Genomic DNA, 23,970 nt, shown 5'->3' with positions numbered 1-23,970 from the left:
CACAACGGTTGTAAAGTGTGGTACCGTATACGTCCTCAGTTCAAACTATTCTTGTCATTCTCCTTCGTCCTCGCTCATTAACAACGTGTTTGACAGCAAAACTGCTGTTCACTGGGTTGTCTTTAGTTTTTCATACCACTCCATGCAGGCAAATCTGAGGAAATCAGTATCTGAAATGCTCAAACCAGCCCATCTGGCATCAACATCCATACCACAGTCAAAGCCATTGTGATCATTTTGAACATTAGAATGAGGAAACCATGTGAAGCTCTTGACCTACATCTGCATGATTTTATGCACTACTGTGCTACGACATGATTGGCTGATTGGATAATTGCATAAATGAGCAATAAATGAAACCGTAACTAGTCACCGTAGAGGACTTAAGCTTTTGCGATGCTTAAAATACACACACAAGCACACACACAAGCACACAATGGCCTACAAGGTTATACTTTTTAATTTTTTTATTTTGACCTATTGAAGTGTCACTGGTTATCTTGAGGCACTTCTTTTACCTCCATTTCAGGCAGAACACTTATTGTAAGCTTAAGGAGCTGAAACCTCACTTGTATATCAACAATGTGACCGCTGCTGTTGGAGGAGCAAAACACAGTGGGGAAATGTGGTTACACTTTCTTTGCAAGTTTGCCTCATTTGTAAATTATTCAGCATGCACACAATTCCTGGAAAACAAAAATAAGCAGAAGTTCAGGCTAAACATCCTTCTGTTGTGGTACGAGGATGGCGCTCGAGGACACGAGAGAAGCTCAGCTTCTCTGAAAGCTCTGAAAGCAGCCATGCTGTGGTACAGCCATTTTCTATCCAAATGGAAAATGTTTCCCGATAAGCATCTAACTATGACTTGCAGAGGAACCGCACCCAAATATGCATTTTTTTGGCATGGTAATTATAATACAAGATTAAACTACTTATATGGTGAGAGACAACAGATAAAGAGAAACCCATAGATATAGCAAACTTCTGACCGCAGATGAAAACTTACCTACCTACAAACACAATCAGGTAAACACTACTGTTTAGTAAAACAAGACCAAAGGTCTGTATGTTCTGTGATTAAGTGAAGTCTGGCCCACAGTGAATTACTAATACTAAGAAGAGATAAGTAGTAGCTCAGCAGACAAAGTGAACAGAACTTTGTGAAGCCACTAGAAGTGGTTTAAACAAGGACCCCAAAGTGGAACCACAGCACCCCTTCAGAGGTCTTGTGGAGTGTATGCCTTGACGGGACAGAGCTGTTTTGGTGGCACAAAGGGGACCTACATATTATTAGGCATGTGGTTTTAAATGTTATGGCTGATCGATATATAAGACACATCACACAGGTCGATCAAATCAGACAGACATGTAACGTCAGGATACATTTAACAGCCGGGCAGAAAGCAAGAAAGCCGACCATCCCAAATAACTTGTATCTTAACCAAAAAAAAAAAAGCTGGAGACTATTGGTTAAACAAAGCAGTTCAAAAAGTAAAAAAAAAAAAATGTAGAACAGGAAAGAAAAACAGCATGGTTCCAACATTTCACAGACACTACTTTGAAGTCATCCTGTTCAAGGTGGAGCTTGATGATTAATCCAACATCTGGCAACATAAAACTCTATTCAGACACGACATTGCTGTAATAAGTATTTATTAAAAATACCCATGTTTCCAATTAAACAAGCAAAGTACAGCAGGAGATGAAAAACTACACGAAAGTGGTGTTTTGATAATCACAGTGAACATATGTGGGTGAGGATTGAGCAACAGTACAGGAACTGTATCTACTGGAACAAAAAGCAAACAGCCATGAAGTCAGATATTCTCGAAAGAACCCTGACAAAGATCACTTTCTCGTAAACTCCTCAAATATTTGCAAAAGCAGATTGCTGTGCTTGGGGAGGGCGGGGGGGGGTTGGGGGGAAATGCTAAATCTTTGACTTCATTTCGGTATTTGATGCAGTATGGCATACCAATCTGTAGCGTATGAATATCTGGTACCTTTATAATAGAGGAAGGAAATGGACCAGGGTCAGTAACATGCCCTAAAAACAGTCAGCTGCAGCTGTGATCTTGCTTTCTCTGCATGAGCACGTCACCTGCGATGACCTGGTTTCCCAGCTGTACAAATTTAATGGATGACTTCCTGGGAGTTTAAGCCCTTGTTTTTAATACTACATGTAAAACAACCTTAAAAACAAAAGAAGAAAACAGAGCGCAAGTGTCTTCTGTTTTTGGCACTGATATGAACCTGACTAAATTACTAAATGCTGTACCTGGATGCGTTCCACTCCGCTCCTGCACAAAAGGATTCATGCACTCGAGTGTAGTGCATTTAAAATGTACCATCATATTGGATGTTATATAGATAGATAGATAGATAGATAGATAGATAGATATTGTATATCTAATTACAACGGCTTCATCATTGTATTTATTACATCTCGTCATTCTGCGAGAGCTTATGGATGCCTCGTTTCCACGGTCTGCGTGCCTAGTGGAACTAAATGTTCCTAATGAGAGAATTTATTAGAGAAGAGCTGGTTGGAGAAATAGAGGTTTGGAGAGAGGGCTGCTTGTGTGTCAACGTTTTATTAAGACATCAGCCTTGCCTGATGGATTCTGCGGCCTTCGTGTGGCCCACGCTGAATGACTACATGGTTCAACAGATGCTGGGACATCGAGGGACGTCGAGTTTCCGCTTCAGAACATTCTGACTCACGAGGCTAATCGAGTAATAAAACATACAGTAGTGCATAAACGTTAACTTTCTCTAGGCAATACTGGGGAAGCTGGAAAAACTTTACAAATCTCTCATCATGGACAAGATCTCTCCAGATACTGCTCATTTAGTCTACGTGCAAGCACATTCAGGCTTGGTATGAAGTTTAGCTTGTGTATGCTTCTATATCATAGATCAAAGATCAGGTAAAGCATGAAAAGCTATGCAACTTCATAATCAGTGAAAATTTGTAAAAGCAATTTTACAAACCCACATACAATCAAGACTGTGTTACAGATTAAGCCATTAAACCTGAACAGGAGGAATTAACTAACAATCACTGAGTGCGTTTATGCTCACATACAAGCCTTGGTTTGAAAAATGCAAGTATATTCCAACTCCAAATAATAATAATAATAATAATAATAATAATAAATCATCATCATCATCATCATCGTATTGTTCATTTGAACTTGTTTTAATTTTCATTTAAACACAAACCATCATAACACTTCATATAATTTTTTTTTTTTTTTTTTTTTTTTTTTAAACTTCAGTCCATGACTCCTTTACTTTAAGGAAGTGTCCCTCCGGTCTCGCCAGACTGAAGTGCTCTCAGGCATGACCGTTTCTCTACAGTCCCTTCACGCTGCATAATTCACACGTGCATACGCGATCCGTGCTGCCTTGCACTCATTTCTAACGGCAATGCTCGTTGTTACTGCTCTGCGTGCACAGGTTGGCTGTCCTCACGCTCTCGATTAAAGCTACTGATCAAACACCAAGAATCTGAACATTTAGAACTGACAAAAGGTGTGCACTGTTCACCCTAAAGATGGCTGTGAATGTCCCTCCTTGGATTGCTTAAAGACTGCAATTGCTAAGAACGGTTCACACTCAAGTCTACACTTCAAGTCAACAGCTGATAACTTGCAGTCAACACTCCAGAACGATGCTCAAACTCAAGTTCCTGTTAACACAATTAGCACTTTTTGACTCTATCAAAGAGAGTTATAGAAGAGAAATGACTCTCTTAAGTCCTGTGAGAGAGATAATTGCACAACTCATTGTCACCCAGATGAGGATGGGTTCCCTTTTGAGTCTGGTTCCTCTAAAGTTTTCTTCCTCTTGTTTTCTTGCTGATTAGGGATCAATTTAAATTTTAGATCCAGATTTCTGTAGAGCTGCTTTTTAACAATCTCCACTATTAAAAGTGCTTCACGAATAAAACTGAACTGAATCCTTAAAAAATATTTTAATATTTAATGATCACAAATCCTAGGCTTCTTAAACCATAAGACACAGGATAGGCAAGGGATGATATTCGCCTATCGCAATGTCCCCCAGTGGCACGAGGCATGTCCACTGGAGTATAGGCTTGGAAACGCTGAGTCAATTACTCACTGCTTCACATGCTACACTGTCCAAAAGCTTGCTAAGTGAACGAAGCCATTCATCATTGTCCTTGGGCTTTACTGGTCCATCTGGTTACCAGGAATCTTTATTGCACATGTAATCTATAAGGAGGAATGCCGGTGCAACATTTACTCAAATGAATAATTCAAAACACAATCCTTCTACGTGGCATATTTTCCAAAGTGCTCATTGCTAATTAATTCAGTAGCACACAAAGAAAAGCAGAAATTGGTCCAGTTGGTCGTCTTGTTATTTTTTATATTATTTTGATGTTGTTGTCTTTTGTTAATCAGAAAATAGCACGCACCAGGAAGAATGACATAAATCATTTAATACTTCTAAGATCAAGGGCTTTGGTGTCTAACAATACTTTAAAAGAAAGGAAGGTAAGAATGTTTTTAAAAAAAAAAAAAAAAAAAAAAAAAAAAAAAAAAAAAAAAGGCTTCATTGTAAGCACACTCATCCCACACATGCCTGTAAAGGCGGCTGCACTTTCAAAAATAGCAGACGCGCGCACACACAAACCAAACAGTCAAGAAAATGCTTCATGCATTTCATCAGCCACCCAGAGTGATCAAAACATACATTTAGGAGAATTATTCATTTATGAGCTCCCCATAAACAGGTGGAAGGAAGGAAGAGAATGAATGTGTGCGCATTGGGGCTCTTCCTGACTGCTGTAGCTTCTGCTGTTCAAAGTCCTTTTTGAGTCACTCTCATTTTGTGCCTGGTAAGAGATTGGATCATCTGTGTCTACAATGAACACACTATTCAAATAACAGCAACAGAAAAGAACATCCAGGAAGCAGTGGTGCATGTGTGTGTGGTTTTTTTCCTATTAAAAATAAATAAATAACCTAACCAGGCATCGTTTATACAGCAATGCTGGACACTATGTGGAAGAAAAACTCAAATACACAACCCCCAGATACTGTATGACTAACCAAAGCCATATTCCGCAGCTAAAAATAACGGGAATACAGTTGTGCCAGGAGTTCTGCAGTAAAGATTGTGTTTTGTGTTTGTAACTTCTTGAACTACATAGTGTCAAAATACTTCAGTCCCTTGTCATTACTTAACCCAGGAGACTTTACATCATTCCACCCAGCATCTGCGCATCAATATATAAACATACACCAAGACAGTATGTCTGTAAAGTACAGCATTCACAAAAAGAGCCATAGACGTAAACCTACACTATTTGGCCATACATTTGTAGACACCTTACAATCACACCCATATGTGGTTATTCCCCAAACTGTTGCCACAAAGTTGGAAGCACAGAATTGTCTGGAATTGCCTTTATATGCCATAGCATACTGCTTTAGCAATGTTTTTCAAGAAACAGGTTTAAATAGATAACTAGTTACCTAGACAGATAATACCAATTCAAGTTTGATTTTTGCATAAAACAGTAAATTTTGGATTAATTACTTTTTTTTTTTTACTAAAACGTGTTATTCTTCTCACTTAACAAATAATCATAGGTCAATAACGATTCTATAATAATTGACTGTGTTCTTCTCACAAGAGAAAGGCATAGGCTTTGGTTGCTAGTTGCATTTCACCTTTTGTTGTGAATGGCAGGCATTTTGCTGATTTTATGACCGTATATTTTACAGACATTACATGCTAAGTTAACACGTGCAACTTCATCATGTAAGGAAGAACACAGGAAAGACCATGCAGTGATATGAAAATAATACATGCCCGGTGATGCAATGGCACAACGCACAGAGAAATCTTTGTCGCAGATGTTATTCTGCTTATAATCAGTGTTTTGCCAATGATTACAATGTTTAACTTATTAATAAACAATAAATTAAATTTAATGTCATAAAATGTTTTATACCACAGTGCGGTTGAATGCTTGAATCTGATTGGTAAGAAGGTGCGTGTTATTATTGTATAACAGCACAGCTCGGACAGTGGTTCCGGCTGTAACGTGAACTACACGTTTATATTAATGTGCTCGTTCTAATACCTTATTTTTTCTACAGTAACAGCTTATTCACATGCAACTTGTATGGTAAACTCCCCAGATAAATTAATAAATTTATATAAAAATGTGTTGTTTAACAGAGTAAAACATAATCTTCAAAGTGGTGAAGTTTTTTTTGTTTGTTTTTTGTTAGGAGACATTTATTTAACATTTATGTAAGGAGTCTTGGTTGTAAGCGCTTTGAAACAGTCACGGTGCTTTCAAGTTTTCAAAACAAAGAAGCTTATGCTTCACGGTTACTCTGTAAAATGAAAAAAGAGTGATGAATGAGAGAGAGAGATGAGGGGGGGTAATGACTATTTAGCACATCTATATCATAAGTGGGAATAGGAACCAACTTGTCTCTCTGAAGTCTGACAACATTAAATCTAACTACAAACCAGTAAGATGGACGACGAGTCATTTATGAATAAATTAAACGTTGTAATTGTTGTAAATCATTAACTCACTGACGATAGTTTCCAGTCTCTGGATCTGCCTTTCCCACACAAAACCAGCAATACTCAAGATCTCCAGTACAATCAAAGAACTGAATGAGCACATTGGGAATTATCATGATTAGGAAATCTGGGCTAGTGCACGAGTAATTTAGGAAGGGTATGGTCCAGGTTTCAATATCCAGGATTCTATCCTTGTTCTACACATCTCAGAAACCCTTACAATGTTGAAAACATAAATACTAGCAATATCTGAAAAGAGCCATTGTTTTGAAGTAAAAAATTGTAAACATTTAACTAAACTCTACAAAATGCAGAAAGTAAAAAGAACTGTAACTGCATTTCATCAGCCAAGATATTTTCTCCCGCTATGACAATGTTTTAAGGCCGTCTGCTTTTTTCCCCTTTACAGAATATCAATACCATATAAAATAAGGTGAGCGGGAAACAATTTTCATAGATTCTCTACTGATTTTAAACATAGTTTGAAGCTGAATAAAAAGCAGTACAAAAGCCTAATAAAAAAAAGCAATATAAAAGTAAAACTGTGACACCATGAAGACTGATGTTATATAAGAATGAATGATCGTTATACTTGAACAGGATCGTAAAGGTATAATCAAGGCTTAATTACTGCATGCCAGCCGACAGCAGAGATTTGCATCAGGACAAAATTATCACTTCAGAAATTACAGCCACGCCAAAAGGTCAGAGAATACATAGCTGGAAAAATACTCACATTGCCGTGGTTAATGAAACCATGCTTTTGGGCAATGCGGTTGGCTTCCTCCTCTCCTCCGCTTATATGGACGGCCCATGTGTTTGTGTAAACCTTTTGGCCAAGGGACGGCGTGACCTCAGAGGTCAGGAGGGTCAGCAACGTGACAAGCGGCAAGCAGGCCAGGCACAGCTCCATCAGACAGGCTGGAGGTCACGGAAACCTCAGGTCTTCAAGTCCCTCAAATCGTGCACATGAAGCGGATGCAGCTTTTAAATCACCTGGAAAGGAGAGAGGTAGAGAGAGAGAGAGAGAGAGAGAGAGAGCGCACAGTCCACAAATGAGTCATCTATTACACCAATCCAGTCAAATTGAAGTGAGATTTACTCTTTTTTTTATGAAGCTTAAGACAGAACCAATACCGAAGCTTATTAAAAACAAATAACACGTACACAGGCGGTTTGGAAAAAAATAATAATAATCAAAAAAAAAAAAGTGCATCAAAATTACCTGGCGGACCTGTCAGTGTTTCAGAGCTACCATTCTGCCTAAAACTAAAAGTGGTAGGAACTGCAGTTCCATATTACCCAGTATATACAAAACGAGTGTACAACACAATCACTGCAGGTTCTTAGATGAATTTGTTTCCATAGCTGTTCAGGTCAATCATTACAGAGATGTTAGTCCACAGTGTGAATGAGCAGGTAAAGAAGCAGGAAATGGCAAAATAAATAAAGCCATATTATTAAATGTGATGGAACAGTTCATTTAGTTTAAGGAAAGACTTGGTATTGCACACCTTAATTGCTTGAGGATGGGTGTGTGTAATAGCAGCACACCCAAGACAATCATCAACAGTTCCTATTTTGAAATTGTGTTGGTTCTATTGAGCATTTCTACATAATTGTTGTTTACTGTATCAGCAATGCTACACCCACTTATATTACCGTAACTGTGACGAACGAAACTGACTTGGGAGGCTTAACTTTAAAAGTCCACACCGTAATTACTTGAGTCAGGCACAATTTTCAGATCTTACGCATTCAAAACTGATTAACACATGCTAAAAACAAGTCAATCATTTAAAAAAGCCATGATTTTTTTGTCTCCCACGCACACTCTTTTTCCTCGGATTTAAAGGATGAAACTAGACACCAATGATTCAAAACTGACCTTAAAAGAAAACTAACAGGATGCTGAACAATTAGTCTTGTTTTCAGGAACACAATTTTCAGCTTCCTCAATTATTTTAATTAATTTTATTTTATTTAATTAATTTATCTCTGTCAAATTGTTTTCTTATAACAGCACAGCCTGAAGTCTTTTATGCCACAGCAATATGCCAACAATAATTATTTATTGAAGAACGACATGACATACTTTTTATCCACCTAAAGTTACATTAATGTTGTGGAACATCCAAAAAACAATCAATCAGTTCCCATTATCATTTATGTTCCAGCAGCTATAAACAATCGGTCCCTCACCAGAAACCCTTTTCTCTCTCTCAAGGTCAAACAGAGTCCCAAAAAATAAATAAATAGAAAGAAAACTTGATCTGTTACAGAGAAACCAGATTTGCTTGGTTTGTGTTCAGCTGTTCTGCAGCACTAGCTTCACTAGTCTCGAAGGAAACATATACTGGTCTTCAGCCTCCTCATGTGATGGAGGCAGGTGAAAAATTTACAAATGACCAAGCTGGAAGAATGCAACAAAAAGCACACTACATTCAAGTATTGGTAATTAAAAATCCTGTTGTGCTAGCTGCTTTCCTTATGTTCACTCAATACAATAAAGGCAGTGTGTCTTCCCTTCCCTACAATCAGGTGACTTAGGTCTTCAGTTGCATGAGTCAAACAGCAGTATCAGGGAGGGGGAAAATACAGCACTGTTCATGGACTCTTCTTCCTCCACGTTCAGATACTCCACAACTCTATAGCACAAGATGCAACACGCAGTCAGACTCAATGAATAAATACTAAATTGTATTTTCAGGCACAGGTGCTCATCTCGAGGGTGGTTTGGGGGGGGAGGAAAAAAAACCCCACTTATTTATGGGACATAACCTTAAAACCACACTTATTTCATATCTTTTGGAACAAAAGTGTACCTGCACTGCAGCTTTTGTAACCTCTTGTTACAGCATGTGAAACAGACCTGCAGGCTCTACATGGTGGTCTTCCAATTTGCATTTTTCTATAAACTTGAGCTACACTTGAGTTCATAGCCAACATGAGCATCTTATTTTGACAGTGTTTTGCAACACAGACTACTTACTTGAGGCCTTGTTTACTTTCTAAGTTCATGTGTGAGTTCGCTTTGAAAAAAATAATTCTGTTCCGAAAAACGTCCACTACATCCAATAAATCCCTCACTCTCCATTTATGGTGTACTTCTCTATAAAGTACTATATAGGGCAGCAGTGAAAGGGACACAATATAAAAAATGAAAAAGTGATTTTTTAAAAGAACATTTTTAAACTTAGTCAAATGTCTATGTATTGTGGAAATAATGTACACCAGTTATAATGGATAATATAGTGAACCAGCCAGGGGATATAATCCTCTCACTAGGAATTAAGACAATACAAAATGGCTGCAGCCCAAATAGTGCACTATATGGTGAATAGGGGGTCTCCAACAACCTGCTAGCTCAAAAAAACTCGGCAGATCTATTACTGCAACACAATTTAATAAACAATATCCCCACAATACACATTAATTTCTATACCCACCTCCGCAATTTTAATTAATCTCCATCTGCACAATGTCAATTACTCTCCATCCCCACCTCTACAATTTAAACTACTCTCCACCTGCACAATATAAAATTATTCTCCATCCCAACCTCCACATTATAAATTATTCTCCATCCCCACCTCCACAATATAAATTATTCTCCATCCCCACCTCTACAATATAAATTACTCTCCATCTGCACAATGTAAATTACACTCCAGCCCCACCTCTACAATGTAAATTACTCTCCATCCCCACCTCTACAATTTAAACTACTCTCCATCTGCACAATGTAAATTCATCTCCACCTCCATCTCCACATTATAAATTCATCTCCACCTCTACAATTTAATCTCTATCTCCACTATATTAATCTACACCTCTACCATTTAAATTAATCTGCATCGGTACAATATAAATTCATCTCCACCTACACAATACAAATTCATCTCCACCTGTACCATTTAAATTACTATCCATCTTCACAATACAAATTCATCTCTACCTCCATCATTTAAATTAATCTCCATCTCCACAATATAAATTCATCTCTACCTCTATCATTTAAATTAATCTCCATCTTCACAATATAAAAATGGTGTCAAACGTAAAGCTCTAGCTCTAACTGTTATTAATATTGTGCACTGGTCATGTAGCATGATGGAGAAAACAAAGAACTTTTCATATCGCATTAACTTATTCATCAGAATGAGGAAACGGCTTTCTTTAACGGCTCAAATAATACCTCCCTCCTGAGAACACAACAACAGTAACACAAACACTGCTATTGCATCACAGAGTGGTGTCAGATCTGACACTGGTAAGTTAGTTTTAAAAACACATCAGCTGATTTTCCTTGAAACATACAAGTTTATGGTTTAGATTAGGGCTGCAACCAACTAATCGATATTTCATTGTGGATTAGCAGAGTCTGTGACGTCACTGTGGATAACCTCCGTCAGTGACGTCTCTTCACGATGGTGAAAAACTCATTTCTATGAATAAAACACATCTGAGAAACAGTGGAGATCACAGAGTGAGCTGCTGTGGGAAAAGTGCACGATCCAGGCTGTCCAAAACATGAGTATTTTAAATTAAGCGCTTCAAACTAACTCGTAAGTGTATTAACATGGCTTGTCGTGTCAGATGCTGTGACAGATGCGTGTGCTGTTTAACAGCGAGTGAGTCTCCATTAAACTTCACTGAATGAGCGTGGGCCCACGCATACACGTCAAACAGCGCGCCATAAAAAGGAATCGCAATAACTCTGACTTAAACATTCATTTTGATCAAATATGTTTGATGTTATATTTAGCTATATATTTAGAAACAAAGGTAACTTTATGAGAGCAGTAACTAATGGTGTTAACATGTAGTTGTATATAAAATGTACAGTTGTAATCAAAATTATTCAACCCCTGTTGCAAATCAGGTTTATTGTCAAAATGTACAGACTTTCAGCTGTTTGCAATGAACAAATCAAACAAAAGCAATTGAAATAGTTCAACATAACGAACACTTCAAGTGGTTTCCCCAAATTCAACTGAAAATGCATCTTATAATGATTTCTCCAGTTTCTAAATTATTCAACCCCATCAAGGCAAGCATCTTTAGTACTTAGTAGAGCACCCTTTTGCTGTTATGACCTGCTGCAAACGAGATGCATAGCTAGACACCAGCTTCTGGCAGCGTTCCTGAGGAATCTTAGCCCATTCCTCATGAGCAATGGCCTCCAATTCAGTAATATTCTTGGGTTTGTGTGCTGCAACAGCCTTCTTCAAATCCAGGTCACTTCTGCAACCAAGCCTGGGTGGAATTGGAGGTAAGCTTGGGATCACTGTCCTGTTGGAAGGTCCAAGGAAGCCCAAGCTTCTGCTTCCTCACGGCAGCATGACATTTTCGCAGAGGATTTCCTGATACATCAATGAATCCATTTTGCCATCTACATGCTGCAGGTTTCTATTTATAAAGGATGCAAAGCAGCCCCAGAGCATCACCGAGCCACCACCTTGTTTGACTGACATATATATGATTTTGAACAGACTTTTCTTGTGCGTTTGGGTCAGCAGTAGTGTACGTCTTGGAGTTTTGGCATGGAAACCTTCTGCGATTAGTGTGTGTCTTACTGTGCTCACTGAAACCTAGGTGCCTGTTGCCACAAAGTCTTGCTGCAGGTCTTTTGCAGTCACTCGAGGGTTTTTAACAACCTGCCTTCTCAGAAATCTGGTTGCAGCCGGTGATTGCTTCCTTTTTCTGCCCCGTCCAGGTATTTCAAGTATTTCCTCCCCCTAGCCAGTTTCAGGTATTTCATGTGTTCCAGCTCAAGCACACCTGATGCAACTAATGAAGCCCTTGATTAGTTGCATCAGGTGTGCTTGAAGCAACACCTGTTTTGCATATGTGCGTTGTTGTGAGGGATTCTATTCAGGGGGTTGAATAATTTAGAAACTGGAGAAGTCATTATAAGTTGCATATTCAGTTGAATTTGGGGAAACCACTTGAAGCATTTGTTGTGTTGAACTATTTCAATTGCTTTTGTTTGATTTGTTCATTGCAAACAGCTGAAAGTCTGTACATTTTGACAATAAACCTGATTTGCAATGGGGGTTGAATCATTTTGATTGCAACTGTAAGAAGTGTCATACATTTACAGAATAAAGTAACATGTTACTGTGTTCAAATGAGGGAATGTGTGTTACACTGCAGAACATTCAACCTCTTACCAGTTAACACTTAGTTTGTGCTTTTGTTCTTTTTTACCATTTTTTAAAATAGTGATTTAATTTCTGCTTTGAAGCTTGATTAAAAGTTTTAAAGATCAGCTGTTTTTTTGCTTTCAAAATATAATGTTTTGTTTTTGTTTTTTTTTAATCCTTTGCACAATGTATAGCATATCCTACATAGACACGTTTAATACCTTTTTCACAGCCTTCAATTTGCACAATGTTTGAAGGACAGCACTAAAAATTGGCCTTTTAAATCCAACTAATCGATAAACGACAGATTAACAGATTATCAAAATAATGGTTAGTTTCAGCCCTAGATTAGATAAATTTCACACAGAGTTCATGAGAACAGTACCAACAGAAAAGGCAAGCCATGCTCACGCCCTCTCTCTCTCTCCCTCACACACACACACACACACATTTGAGTGATAGCAGCAACAAGAGCAGAGTCCAAAAACAGCAACCTAAAATCACAGATAGTTTCACTCAAGCGAAGTAACAGTTTAAGCATTAAAAACAAAAGCACTGGAAGGCTCCTGCTTCCACATTGTAGCCTCATGCACTTGTACACTTTACATAAAGAGTTAGACAGAACAATGCAATTAAATCCACAAATTTCAAGTATCTTATGATTTTGTTTCAAACTAATTCCTTACCAAATTGCCTACTTGTAATTTAACTTGATTATGATTCTAACAGGGAATAATCCTTGGATCAGCCCTAGAGGAAAAACTAAACGGATGCTAAAAGTCAGGTTTGTGATTATTTGATGATTAATTCACATGAATAAATGAGTATTCAATATATTTTTTTGGCTTTACTGTCACACTGTTGAAACATTTATACTTTCAGACTTTGTGATTTTGTAGACAGATGAATAACTATATAAAAACAATCTACAGGATGTCCCAAAAGTCTCCGTACATAGGGGACTGTGTTTGCCAGCACCACTTCAGTTGTGCCCGTCAGTGGATGTTTGTGGACATCCACTTCTCGGTTGGTCTGCGACACTTCCAATCTTTTTGAATTTGTTAATAAGTTTGGCAGCAGTGTTGCGCGTGATGTGCTTGCCACATTTCCAGTTAAAGCCCATCGCAACATTGCTTCCAGATCCAGCCATGAGAATGATTTCAATACATTCATCTTTTGTCAAAGGCTTTCTTAAAGGCTATCTGAAAAAAATATATTAATTATATACAATATAAAAGTCTCCATATATAGGACACTTTTTAGCAAAACGTCTTCCAAAAGTATTCATACATATATTATTATATGAACACTTAGGACGCTTTTCAACAAAATGTCTTCCGTGTATGGAGACTTTTGCGACAGCCGGTATAATCTGAGCAAGGATCACACACACACCACAAACATGGTTGAAGTTTTTACTTCCTGAAGTATTTGACTTTGAATGTAAACTTTATACTAGATAGCTCAGAACCAATTTATGAAAAAGTTAGAATTCCCCTAGACATCATCAGAAAGCTTGAAACATAAGACATCAGTAAACAGACTAGGGATACACCGAATGTTCGGCAACCGAAATTATTCGGCCACAAATAGCAAAAAAAAAAAGCACTTTCGGTGTTCGGCCGAATAAGTGAAAAGGCCGAATAAATTTGACCAGACAATGACGTGTTTGATGACACGACCAAATAGACTAGCAACCAGAGTGAGATGCGCAAATGTCACGACCTCCACTTCCGGCAGCGCGCTCGGAGAGATGAGGGGGCGCACGCATGCCAGATCTACGTGCACAAGTGCTCAGCGAGCGCATGCTCTTCGATGTTGACAACTGTGACACTGTTTACTGTGGACACGTGCGTTTGTTTTGTTTCTGTTCCAGAGTATTCCGTCACTTCGTGAGACGTAAGGGAGTAGAGTACGGAAGCAGGTGCAGGTAAAGACGTATTTATTTAAGGGCAGGCAGACAAATCCAAATTGTAATCCAAAAAACTTTGTCAAGACAGGCAAAGGGTCGGGCGATCGGCAAACAGGCATAAACGGGGCAAAGCAGGAATCAAATTCGCGGTCACAGAAAACAGGGTCAAAACAAGAAACATGAACTAGTACTATGGACTGGGAGCTGAAAAAAGGCGGGGACTAAATGAACTAATCTTTAGTTTAAACCAACTAAATCTATCAAGGGACATAACATTAACAACTTATCTAACTATACCATATCTACAATAATACTCCGTGAGGTGTACAGGGACGCAAGCGGTATATATTCCGAATATAATCAGCTGTATAGAACCAAATAGAACCATTTTTTGCACTCTTGTCAATGCACTTTTTAATGCACATTTTTGTTGTAGGCTTCAGAGTGTTCCATTCTTTCAGCAGTCAGTTATAGGCCTAACATAGGCTATTCAAGGGGGGCTCAAAGATGACCACATCAAAATATTTTTATTTTACTCATTTATTTATTTAAAGTTATATTGTGTCTTGTTGGTAGCCGATGCCTGCTGGAATGAAAAAAAAAATGTTCAGTGTTAAATATTTTGAAATTGTAGTTTTTGTAATTGATTTTTTTTCTTTGTAAAGCAAGACAAAATAATAAAAAGCACATTTTGACTATTTAATTTATGCAATGGTGAAAAAAATGGCAAAATAAATGGAAAAAACGCAAAAGAACGTGTTCGGTATTCGGCCAAGTTTTTCATTATATTCGCCTTCGGCCAAGAATTTTCATTTCGGTGCATCCCTAAAACAGACTGTTACAGGTTAGCATCAACTTTATTAAATAAAGAAGCATTCATATTGGCAGTGGTGCTTCAGAACCCAGGGCCAGACATCATAGCATTTCTCTGGGAATTGGCAGCAAGGGGCAAGTTGCAAGGATACACCTGGCATGCACGAAGCAAGCATCCTGCTGTGATTGTTGGCTTCCAGGTGACGACTCGGCTAGCCAGCTGGACCAGTAGGATGAGTTTCATTTGCTCAACAGAGATGTGTACAACTGATCTTACCATATGGAAGCCAATCTTTCGTTTGTTATACAGAGGAGAACTTGGACAGAATTTTATCAGCTCCTGCCTTTCTGTCAAAAATTATCATCAAAAAAAAGATGTAATTGAGCAAAGCAGCTTGTCCAGGCATCACACACTCTCCGCTACCACAGAAATCATTTGTTGCAGAATGGAGAAAGGTACCACAAACAATGACTAATAGACTACCGGTTCTATAAGGTCACATACAGTATCTCACAAAAGCGAGTACATCCCTCACATTTTTGTGTGACAACATTGAAGAAATGACACTTTGTAAAGTAGTGAGTGTACAGCTTGTGTAACAGTGTAAATTTGCTGTCCCCTCAAAATAACTCAACACACAGCTATTAATGTCTAAACCGCTAGCAACAAAAGAGAGTACACCCCTAAGTGAAAATGTCCAAATTGGGCCCAAAGTGTCAATATTTTGTGCGGCCACCATTATTTTCCAGCACTGCCTTAACCCTCTTGGGCATGGAGCTCACCAGAGCTTCACAGGTTGCCACTGGAGTCCTCTTCCACTCCTCCATGACGACATCATGGAGCTGGTGGATGTTAGAGACCTTGTGCTCCTCCACCTTCCGTTTGAGGATGCCCCACAGATGCTCAATAGGGTTTATGTCTGGAGACATGCTTGGGCAGTCCATCACCTTCACCCTCAGCTTCTTTAGCAAGGCAGTGGTCGTTATCATGCTGCAATACTGCCCTGCGGCCCAGTCTCCGAAGGGAGGGGGATCATACTCTGCTACAGTATGTCACAGTAGATGTTGGCATTCATGGTTCCCTCAATGAACTGTAGTTCCCCAGTGCCGGCAGCACTCATGCAGCCCCAGACCATGACACTCCCACCACCATGCTTGACTGCAGGCAAGACACACTTGTCTTGTCTTTGTACAAACACGCTTGACACCATCTGAACCAAAGAAGTTTATCTTGGTCTCATCAGACCACAGGACATGGTTGGTGTCCAAATTGATCCAGAGGTTGTGTTTGGGAAATAGACGTATGAGTGCTGCCAGCATTGCTGCAGAGGTTGAAGGGGTGGGCGGTCAGCCCGTCAATGCTCAGACTATATGCCGCACACTGCATCAAATTGGTCTGCATGGTCGTCATTCCAGAAAGACCACTTCTAAAGATGATGCACAAGAAAGCCCGCAAATAGTTTGCTGAAGACAAGCAGACTAAGGACATGGATTACTGGAACCATGTCCTGTGGTACTTTACATTGTAGCAAAGTGTCATTTCTTCAGTCTTGTCACATAAAAAGATATAATCAAATATTTACAAAAATGTGAGGGGTGTACTCACTTTTGTGAGATACTGTAACTGAAGGCTGCTTCTCTGCATTTTCTTTACACATTGTGTGTGCCATTAAAACAATGTATCATTCGAAAACAAACAGAAACAAGTTGTATAATGCAAAAAAAAAATGTAAAGATCATTGTTTGCTAGCTAAGGCATATCAATGTTAGCAAACTGAATGTGTGTCTTGCTGTGTCAGAGGATGATGCAAATCTAAAAGACCACTATGACAGAAGTACGTTATCCCTGAACCTCCCAGATTGACAGCTGTTGTGCGTCAGGGACTAGGATTGGAAATGACTAAAATAATGGAAGCAATGCATTTCTTCCAGAAACAATTGAGGAGAACGAACCACTATTCATATTCTCCACAATAACAATACTGTGCATGATAAAACGTGGACTGTATAGTTCCGCTTAAACGTCGCGAAACATAACTTCCTGCTACTGAAACATGAAACTTGGTTACGGCAGCTATGAGAAGTCGTTCCATGCAGGGTGCGTTCCTAAAGCGTGTCTAATGTTTCCAGGACAGACTCAGGTTCCACCACAACCCTGACCAAGACAGTGCTGCTACTTAAGACGAATGAATGATTAAGCAAATACAAAAACAATAATGCATAACATTCATTTGCATGTTGATATAACCCTAAATTTGTCTTACAGCAGACACCACTCTTGGAGCTACTGTTACATAAGGGCAGGTTTTCACAGCGTGAGGTCATGAGCCCCAGCATACGATATGAGTCAGTTTATTTGAAAATCGAACAGCTGCAATGGTACACGACAAGATTTTACAACCTTGCGAATTCCGACGCAATCAACTGAGTTTTCACGCCATTTTTCAATAACGTGCTGCAAAGATGAAGGATTTTTGTTGTCTATCCTGGAAGTTAGTGTCACCCGGGTTCCCTTGACAAAAATCAAACAGGATTTTTCCATTGGCTTTTAGATTATTGCAGAAAATAAGCTCCGTGACCAACAAAAGTTTGATTCTTACATGTTTTACATGAAGATAATCTTCACAAATGAACACAACTTTTTAGAATTTTGAAGCCTAAATACAAATCGCCAGAAATAAAAAGCTAAAGTTAGTCTACAAACGAACTACATCACGGTCGCGTGACTTCAACATCACCACCACTAATCTTCCGACTGTTTCAATCTTTATTTAAAAACAATACAATTGGGAAACATTATAAATTGATAAATCTACAAGATGGAAAGTTCGAGTTGGAATCGTTTGCAAGAGCGTGAGTATAAACACAATGAGGCTGTAGTAGATAAGTTTTCCTGTTCGGCATAATGGCGTTTAATGTCCCATCTTCGTCTTTCTTCTTCTTCGGTTTTCCTCACCTCCTGATTGGTCAACTTCAGGTAGATCGACAAATTAGCTCATTCAACCACACAAACACAAGCCAACAGCGTCCAAATTTGAGACATGTTTTAAAAAATAAATATATAAATTAAATAAGATCTTCGGAAGGTCGTAAACTGTTTCTGAGCAGCTCAGCTCTGCTCACAATACTTCTCACATGGCGCGAGCCATGACCACACAAGCATCAACGATTTCCACGCGATTTCTACCAACGGAAAAGAACGCAGTCAGGAGCTCGCACAACAGGAAAAACTTGAACAGGGTACGTTCGCCCTAGGGAATAGCACAACAGAATGCGCTTTTCTACGAAAATAACGAACGCTATATAACAGCCACATAACAGCAAGGTCTGGATCGTGTTACTACACACACCATAATGATTTGCCAACGATTACAACGTTTAATTTACTGATGAACGAAACGGCATGCATCTTAACCTATACTTAGATATTAGGGATGGGCGATACAGATTTAAAACTAGATCACAACATTACATGATATTTTTTGCGGTAATGATATAAATACTAAAACATTCAATACCATCTTTTTGGACACAAGTCACATCAGCATACAGTCTTAAGAGCCGTGCAAACAAATATTGATCCAAAAAAGTAAAACCTTATCCTGACCATCATCAAATACTAAACTAAACCTATTAATTAGGCTGAAAATTTTAAATTCTGGTGAAAATGCAAACACCAATAGTTGCAGGATTCTTAAAGTAACCTCCACCTTACACCATGTTTGTTCTCATTGTACGTGGGAGATGCCCACGTTGTGGCACATAAACACATCAACTATACTGTCAATATCGCGGGATGACAATTTCTTATCACGGGGAGGAACTGTACATCATAGACAATATAATATGGCACAGCCCAATCAGAAATAATGTTGTAGAACATCCAAGAGACGAGTTAGTTACTGTCCTCACCCAAGTTTTAGCTCTGATAAACAAACATTTCCTCATTCCCTCACCAACCTTGCTGTTTTTTTCCCCCTCTCAAAAAACACAACTCCTACCATAAATGTTAAATAAATGTCTCCTAACAGAAATGCCACGGCATCAAAGATTATACGTTATACTTTGTTAAACACCACGTTTTTAAAATCCGTTCATAATTAGTCTTAGATTATGCAGAGCGTCCACCATACAAACCCCTACTTACGAGCTGTTACTACAGAAACGACAACCTATTAGAACATGTGTGTTAATATGAACCGGTGGTTTGTTTTACAGTCGAAACTATTTTCCAAGCCGTGCTGTTCGACATAAATAATGCACACCTCCTGACCAATCAGATTCAAGAAATCGTGTTGTAGTATAATAAAAATTAAAACACCACATTCTGAGCAAATCAGTACTGAGAATTCATACAGCCAAATATTAAACAACATAATCAAGCTATAAACTTTACTGACAACACTCGCAATCTTGTTATCGCAGACACGTCAAAATATCTCTGAGTCCCTGTTCCACTTGAGGAGGCGGCTCTCTACACTTCCTGAGCTGAAAGTCGGATAAAGTTCTTCAGAGAAGGCAATCCCAGACCGGACGACAATACCCTAAGTGAAAGAATATTGTGCTGCCTCTTTTTTTTTGTTGATAAAATGCTTCCCAAAACAAAGCAGCAGCAGTAATAATTATGCAATACTATAATAGTGCAAGCCATACTAACAAGATCGGCAATAACTGCAACCAGCAAGATTATTATATTACTAAACTGCTTTGTGCAAAAGTAAGCAAGCAGGTAACATCTTGAAAAAAAATTAAAATGACTCACTTCTACACGAACCCGACACAGCGTCAGACAGACAGGCCACCCTTCAGAGACGGACTTTTAAAGTGAACGCTGACACCGATTTCAAAGTACACCCCGTCCGTGTGACATCACCCGAGATCGTCTAGAGCAAAAACACGCCTATGTACACTTTCAAAGAGGCTTGACGTAGTTACAAAATGAGTACCAAAGAGCACATTTCCACAAGCCTGGGCTCCGGGACTACTGAAAAACAAGCAGCAACTGAATCCTTTTTCCAACTAAAACTCCTACTCCCAGTGAGTCACGAATTAGTAAGAAGCAGTGACATGCACGTCCAAATCCTTACTATCGGGGAAGCTTGAGGCGAGACAGAAGGCAAGAGCTTATATCAGAGTCACTTAAGCTGATCTGGAGGTGAAAAATACAATCCAGTCTTATTTAGGACATGTCATGGGGAGGACGAAGAAGAAGAAAAAAGAAAAAAAAAAAAAAGATATTTATACTTATTAAATTATATATATACATATATATAATCTGAAGATAAAAGGAGCTGCCAAATCTACAGGAAGTATGAATATTATAATCACTTGTTCTGGTTTATTTTATTCCAGGATCAGAAGTAAAACTGGGTGCAACAGTTTAAAATAATTATTAGCAAACCACTCAAACTGAATGAGCACATATTTCATTTGTATGTGATAATTCTTTTAAAATCAACATACAGGATAAAAACTACTTTCAGGTCACGACTGATTTTGCATGGTTTGTTTGTTTGATAAAATCCTTCATTTTTCATGAGGTTCCCAAACCTCTGAACTATACAGGCTTTATATAGGACAACTTTCCTCACATCACGGCTTTTAATCTACCATCTTACCAAAGCAGTGTTTCTTTTTCCTTCTGTTTTTGTTTGTTCGTTTTTAACACAGTTTCTACAGTTATTAATCTATTAGACTCCCTTGCAGGTAATACATTGACTTTACAGCCCTAAATAAAATACCCCAGACAAAAATATTAACAGCACTAGACTTTTTTAAAGTAATACTCATGAAATAAATTCGTCCTGAGTATGGCGAGTGTGATTTATTTGACTAGCTTTGACAACCAGTGTTTTAATTCAAATGTACTAGCTTATACCACACTGTGTGAATTGTCAACAACAACAAAAGTGAAGTCACTACTTTTCAGAAAATCAGAGGATAAAATCTTACCTTACACAACATTTGGTCATTCGGATCCTGATGTGCTGAATACACAAAGCGTGTTATTATTATTTCCCACTATTTGGATCTACTGATTTTAAAAAAAATAAAATAATATAAAAAAAAGGTAGCGTTCCTGCAAGTTACGCAAGTCCAGATGAAGCAACTCGCTGCCTTTAAATCTAAATTAGACTGCTAAATTAGACTGCTTTCAGGATTTCCGGGATCAAAACAGTCGGAACAGCTTGCAAAACCAAAACGAGTGAGCCACGCAAAAGCGAGAGCTTAACACAAGCTGCCCAAGCGAGACTGTCTCTCTCTGGTCACGGCGTCCTGTTTCAGATGTGAAGCTCCGTCAGTCAGAAGCGCTAAACGCGCCCGTTAAAAACGTTACAGCTGTGTGTGTGTGTGTGTTTCTTTTTAAACGCCTCGTCTCGGACTAAATGTAAACAGACCACAAAGCACTTGTCCTGGCTGTCCAAATCTTCTGACAGGTTTGTCCGCACGCACGTTACTTCCCAGCTCTCCCCACACACCTATCTACTGTACCACACACAAACTTTACCATAGCTACTAAGCTAGCTTTCTTTGGCTCCATTTTCCGTTACGCGACGCAGCTGAGGAGCAACGGCTCGCTTTCACGCGCTCGCCTCTTGAACTAAACAATAACATTGCCGTCCGTACATGTTCAACGAGCCGCCAAGGAGGAAATAAACGGCCAAAATAAACAAACAAGCAAACAAAACAAAAAAAAAAACACAAAATATGAGAATCCTCCACTAGAGCTGGATGAAGAGGCGGTCCACTCGCCGCTCCTCAGGAAATACGTCACACGAGCAGGAAAAAAAAAAACCTGAAGCATGCAGCCTAATGGTATTGAAGAAGAAAAGCTGCTACTGTGTTTTAGCGCCATCTACTGGATGTATGTTAATGTTTTGTTTCTGACTATAAACTACAAATCATTAAAGATCAAATGAAGCAAAACAAAATGTTTAGGTGGTAAGCAATCGTCATTTAAAAATTGCATTCATATCATCAGGTGATTAGACAGGGGGAAAAAAGAGATGTTTTTCTTTCCTTCAATTTTTTTAGAAGGAGAAACTGAAACAGTAACATCCTCTGATGCTGAGCAGGAAAATAGGGTGTGTAAATGTCTATATGAGTTCCAGTTTACGTGAACATGATATGAACAGAGCATAAGGAAAGATAATGTACTTTGCATGGCTCTGTAGCGCCTAAACCCGTACAGTGATAGTTCAGTTGTCCCTCCTCTTGGCTAGAGACACCAAACTAGCCTAGTTAGAAAAGTTTGATATTTTATCTGTCTGGTAGTCCTACAAACAGTGACAACACCCGAGGCAATTTTTATGATCAATCCAACTTTTTTGTAGTGTATTTTTGTAGAGTTGATAGGTTTTGAAAGTAAAGTAATTAATAATCTGATTACTTTTCACATGCAGTAATCAGTAATGTAATCAAATTGCAATTTTAATGTAGTAATCTGTAATGGATTCCTTTTTTTGTGAGTAACTTACCCAGCACTGCTCAGGAGGTGAAGGTGACCTACATCCACAAAGCCAGAACAAACTCCTTTGCTTGCACTAGAGGCAGACAAACTAAATTCACCTGAATCAATCAGCTAAGGAGAAAAGGATAATTGCTTTGAGCGCTGTTGTTTGGTTGAATGCTAAGGGATTTACACATATAGTGCACTACATATGATATAGAAAACATACACTGTTTAGGGAGTAATGAGTCGTTTGGGAGTTATCCTCAACTGGAGTTTTGTTAGAAACTGGAACAAAGTTGGTTTGACGTTGGACGTTCGATATTCGCGGATATGCGGAAATTAAAGGGACCGTCTCTAAAGTTACATACGACATTGTTAAACACGTCTCTAACTTCAATAGCATTTGAAGGGATTGACTTACAGTCATATAACCAACTGTAAAGTGTTCATCTAGGTGTCAGCTATAATGCACACCTCTTAGATTTTTAGCATATATATATATATATATATATATATATATATATATATATATATATATATATATATATTAGATGAACAATTTTAAAGTTGGTTGTGTGACTGTACATCATTCCCTTCAAATGCTATTGAGCTTTAAATTATGGTATATTTTGTGTGCGGGCCCATTCGGTAGTGAAATTCATATCTAATTTACATGTGATTTAATAGCTTATTTTAATAAATATCAAAAATCTAATAGGTGTGCATCATACCTGATACCTAGATGAACACTTTCCAGTTGGTTGTGTGACTGTACATCATTCCCTTCAAATGCTATTGGTTAGAATCGTGTTTAACAATGTCGTATGTAACTTTAGAGATGGTCCCTTAATTTCTGCATTTCTGCGAAATATCGTATGTCCAACGTCAAACCAACTTTATTCCAGTTTGTTAGAAGTAAATGGCCTGTCTCATCGAGACCAAGTTTCACAGTCTTTACTTCTGCTTAGAGGAGATGCCGTTTTGATAAACAGATTGCTTCTCTACAATGAGTTGGTCATTTTTGTCATTTGTGGTTAGCAAGCTTGCCTTGAAGCTCCAGG

General features: G+C 38.5%; 1 protein-coding gene across 4 annotated transcripts in view; it reads right to left on the bottom strand.

Moving 5' to 3' along the window:
- furina (furin (paired basic amino acid cleaving enzyme) a) overlaps window positions 1-23,656 on the bottom strand; it is a 93,047-nt gene extending 69,391 nt beyond the window's left edge. Inside the window, exons 1-3 of one of the 4 annotated variants that reach the window (XM_053635396.1) lie at window positions 23,641-23,656; window positions 22,935-23,038; window positions 7,319-7,578 (exon numbers count right to left, since the gene is read on the bottom strand). In XM_053635396.1, coding sequence (XP_053491371.1) covers window positions 7,319-7,495 — 177 coding nt within the window. In that variant the 5' untranslated portion in view covers window positions 7,496-7,578; window positions 22,935-23,038; window positions 23,641-23,656. Of the gene's footprint in view, window positions 1-7,318; window positions 7,579-20,218; window positions 20,340-21,408; window positions 22,239-22,934; window positions 23,039-23,135; window positions 23,174-23,640 lie in introns of those variants that run through there. The other 3 variants (XM_053635395.1, XM_053635393.1, XM_053635394.1) reach the window with 3 other exon arrangements.
- Between the last annotated feature and the right edge of the window lie 314 nt (window positions 23,657-23,970).

The sequence above is a fragment of the Ictalurus furcatus genome, chromosome 10 (genome assembly GCF_023375685.1).
Source record: "Ictalurus furcatus strain D&B chromosome 10, Billie_1.0, whole genome shotgun sequence".
NCBI classification, from domain to species: domain Eukaryota; kingdom Metazoa; phylum Chordata; class Actinopteri; order Siluriformes; family Ictaluridae; genus Ictalurus; species Ictalurus furcatus.
This window is presented reverse-complemented; position numbering and strand designations above follow the sequence as displayed.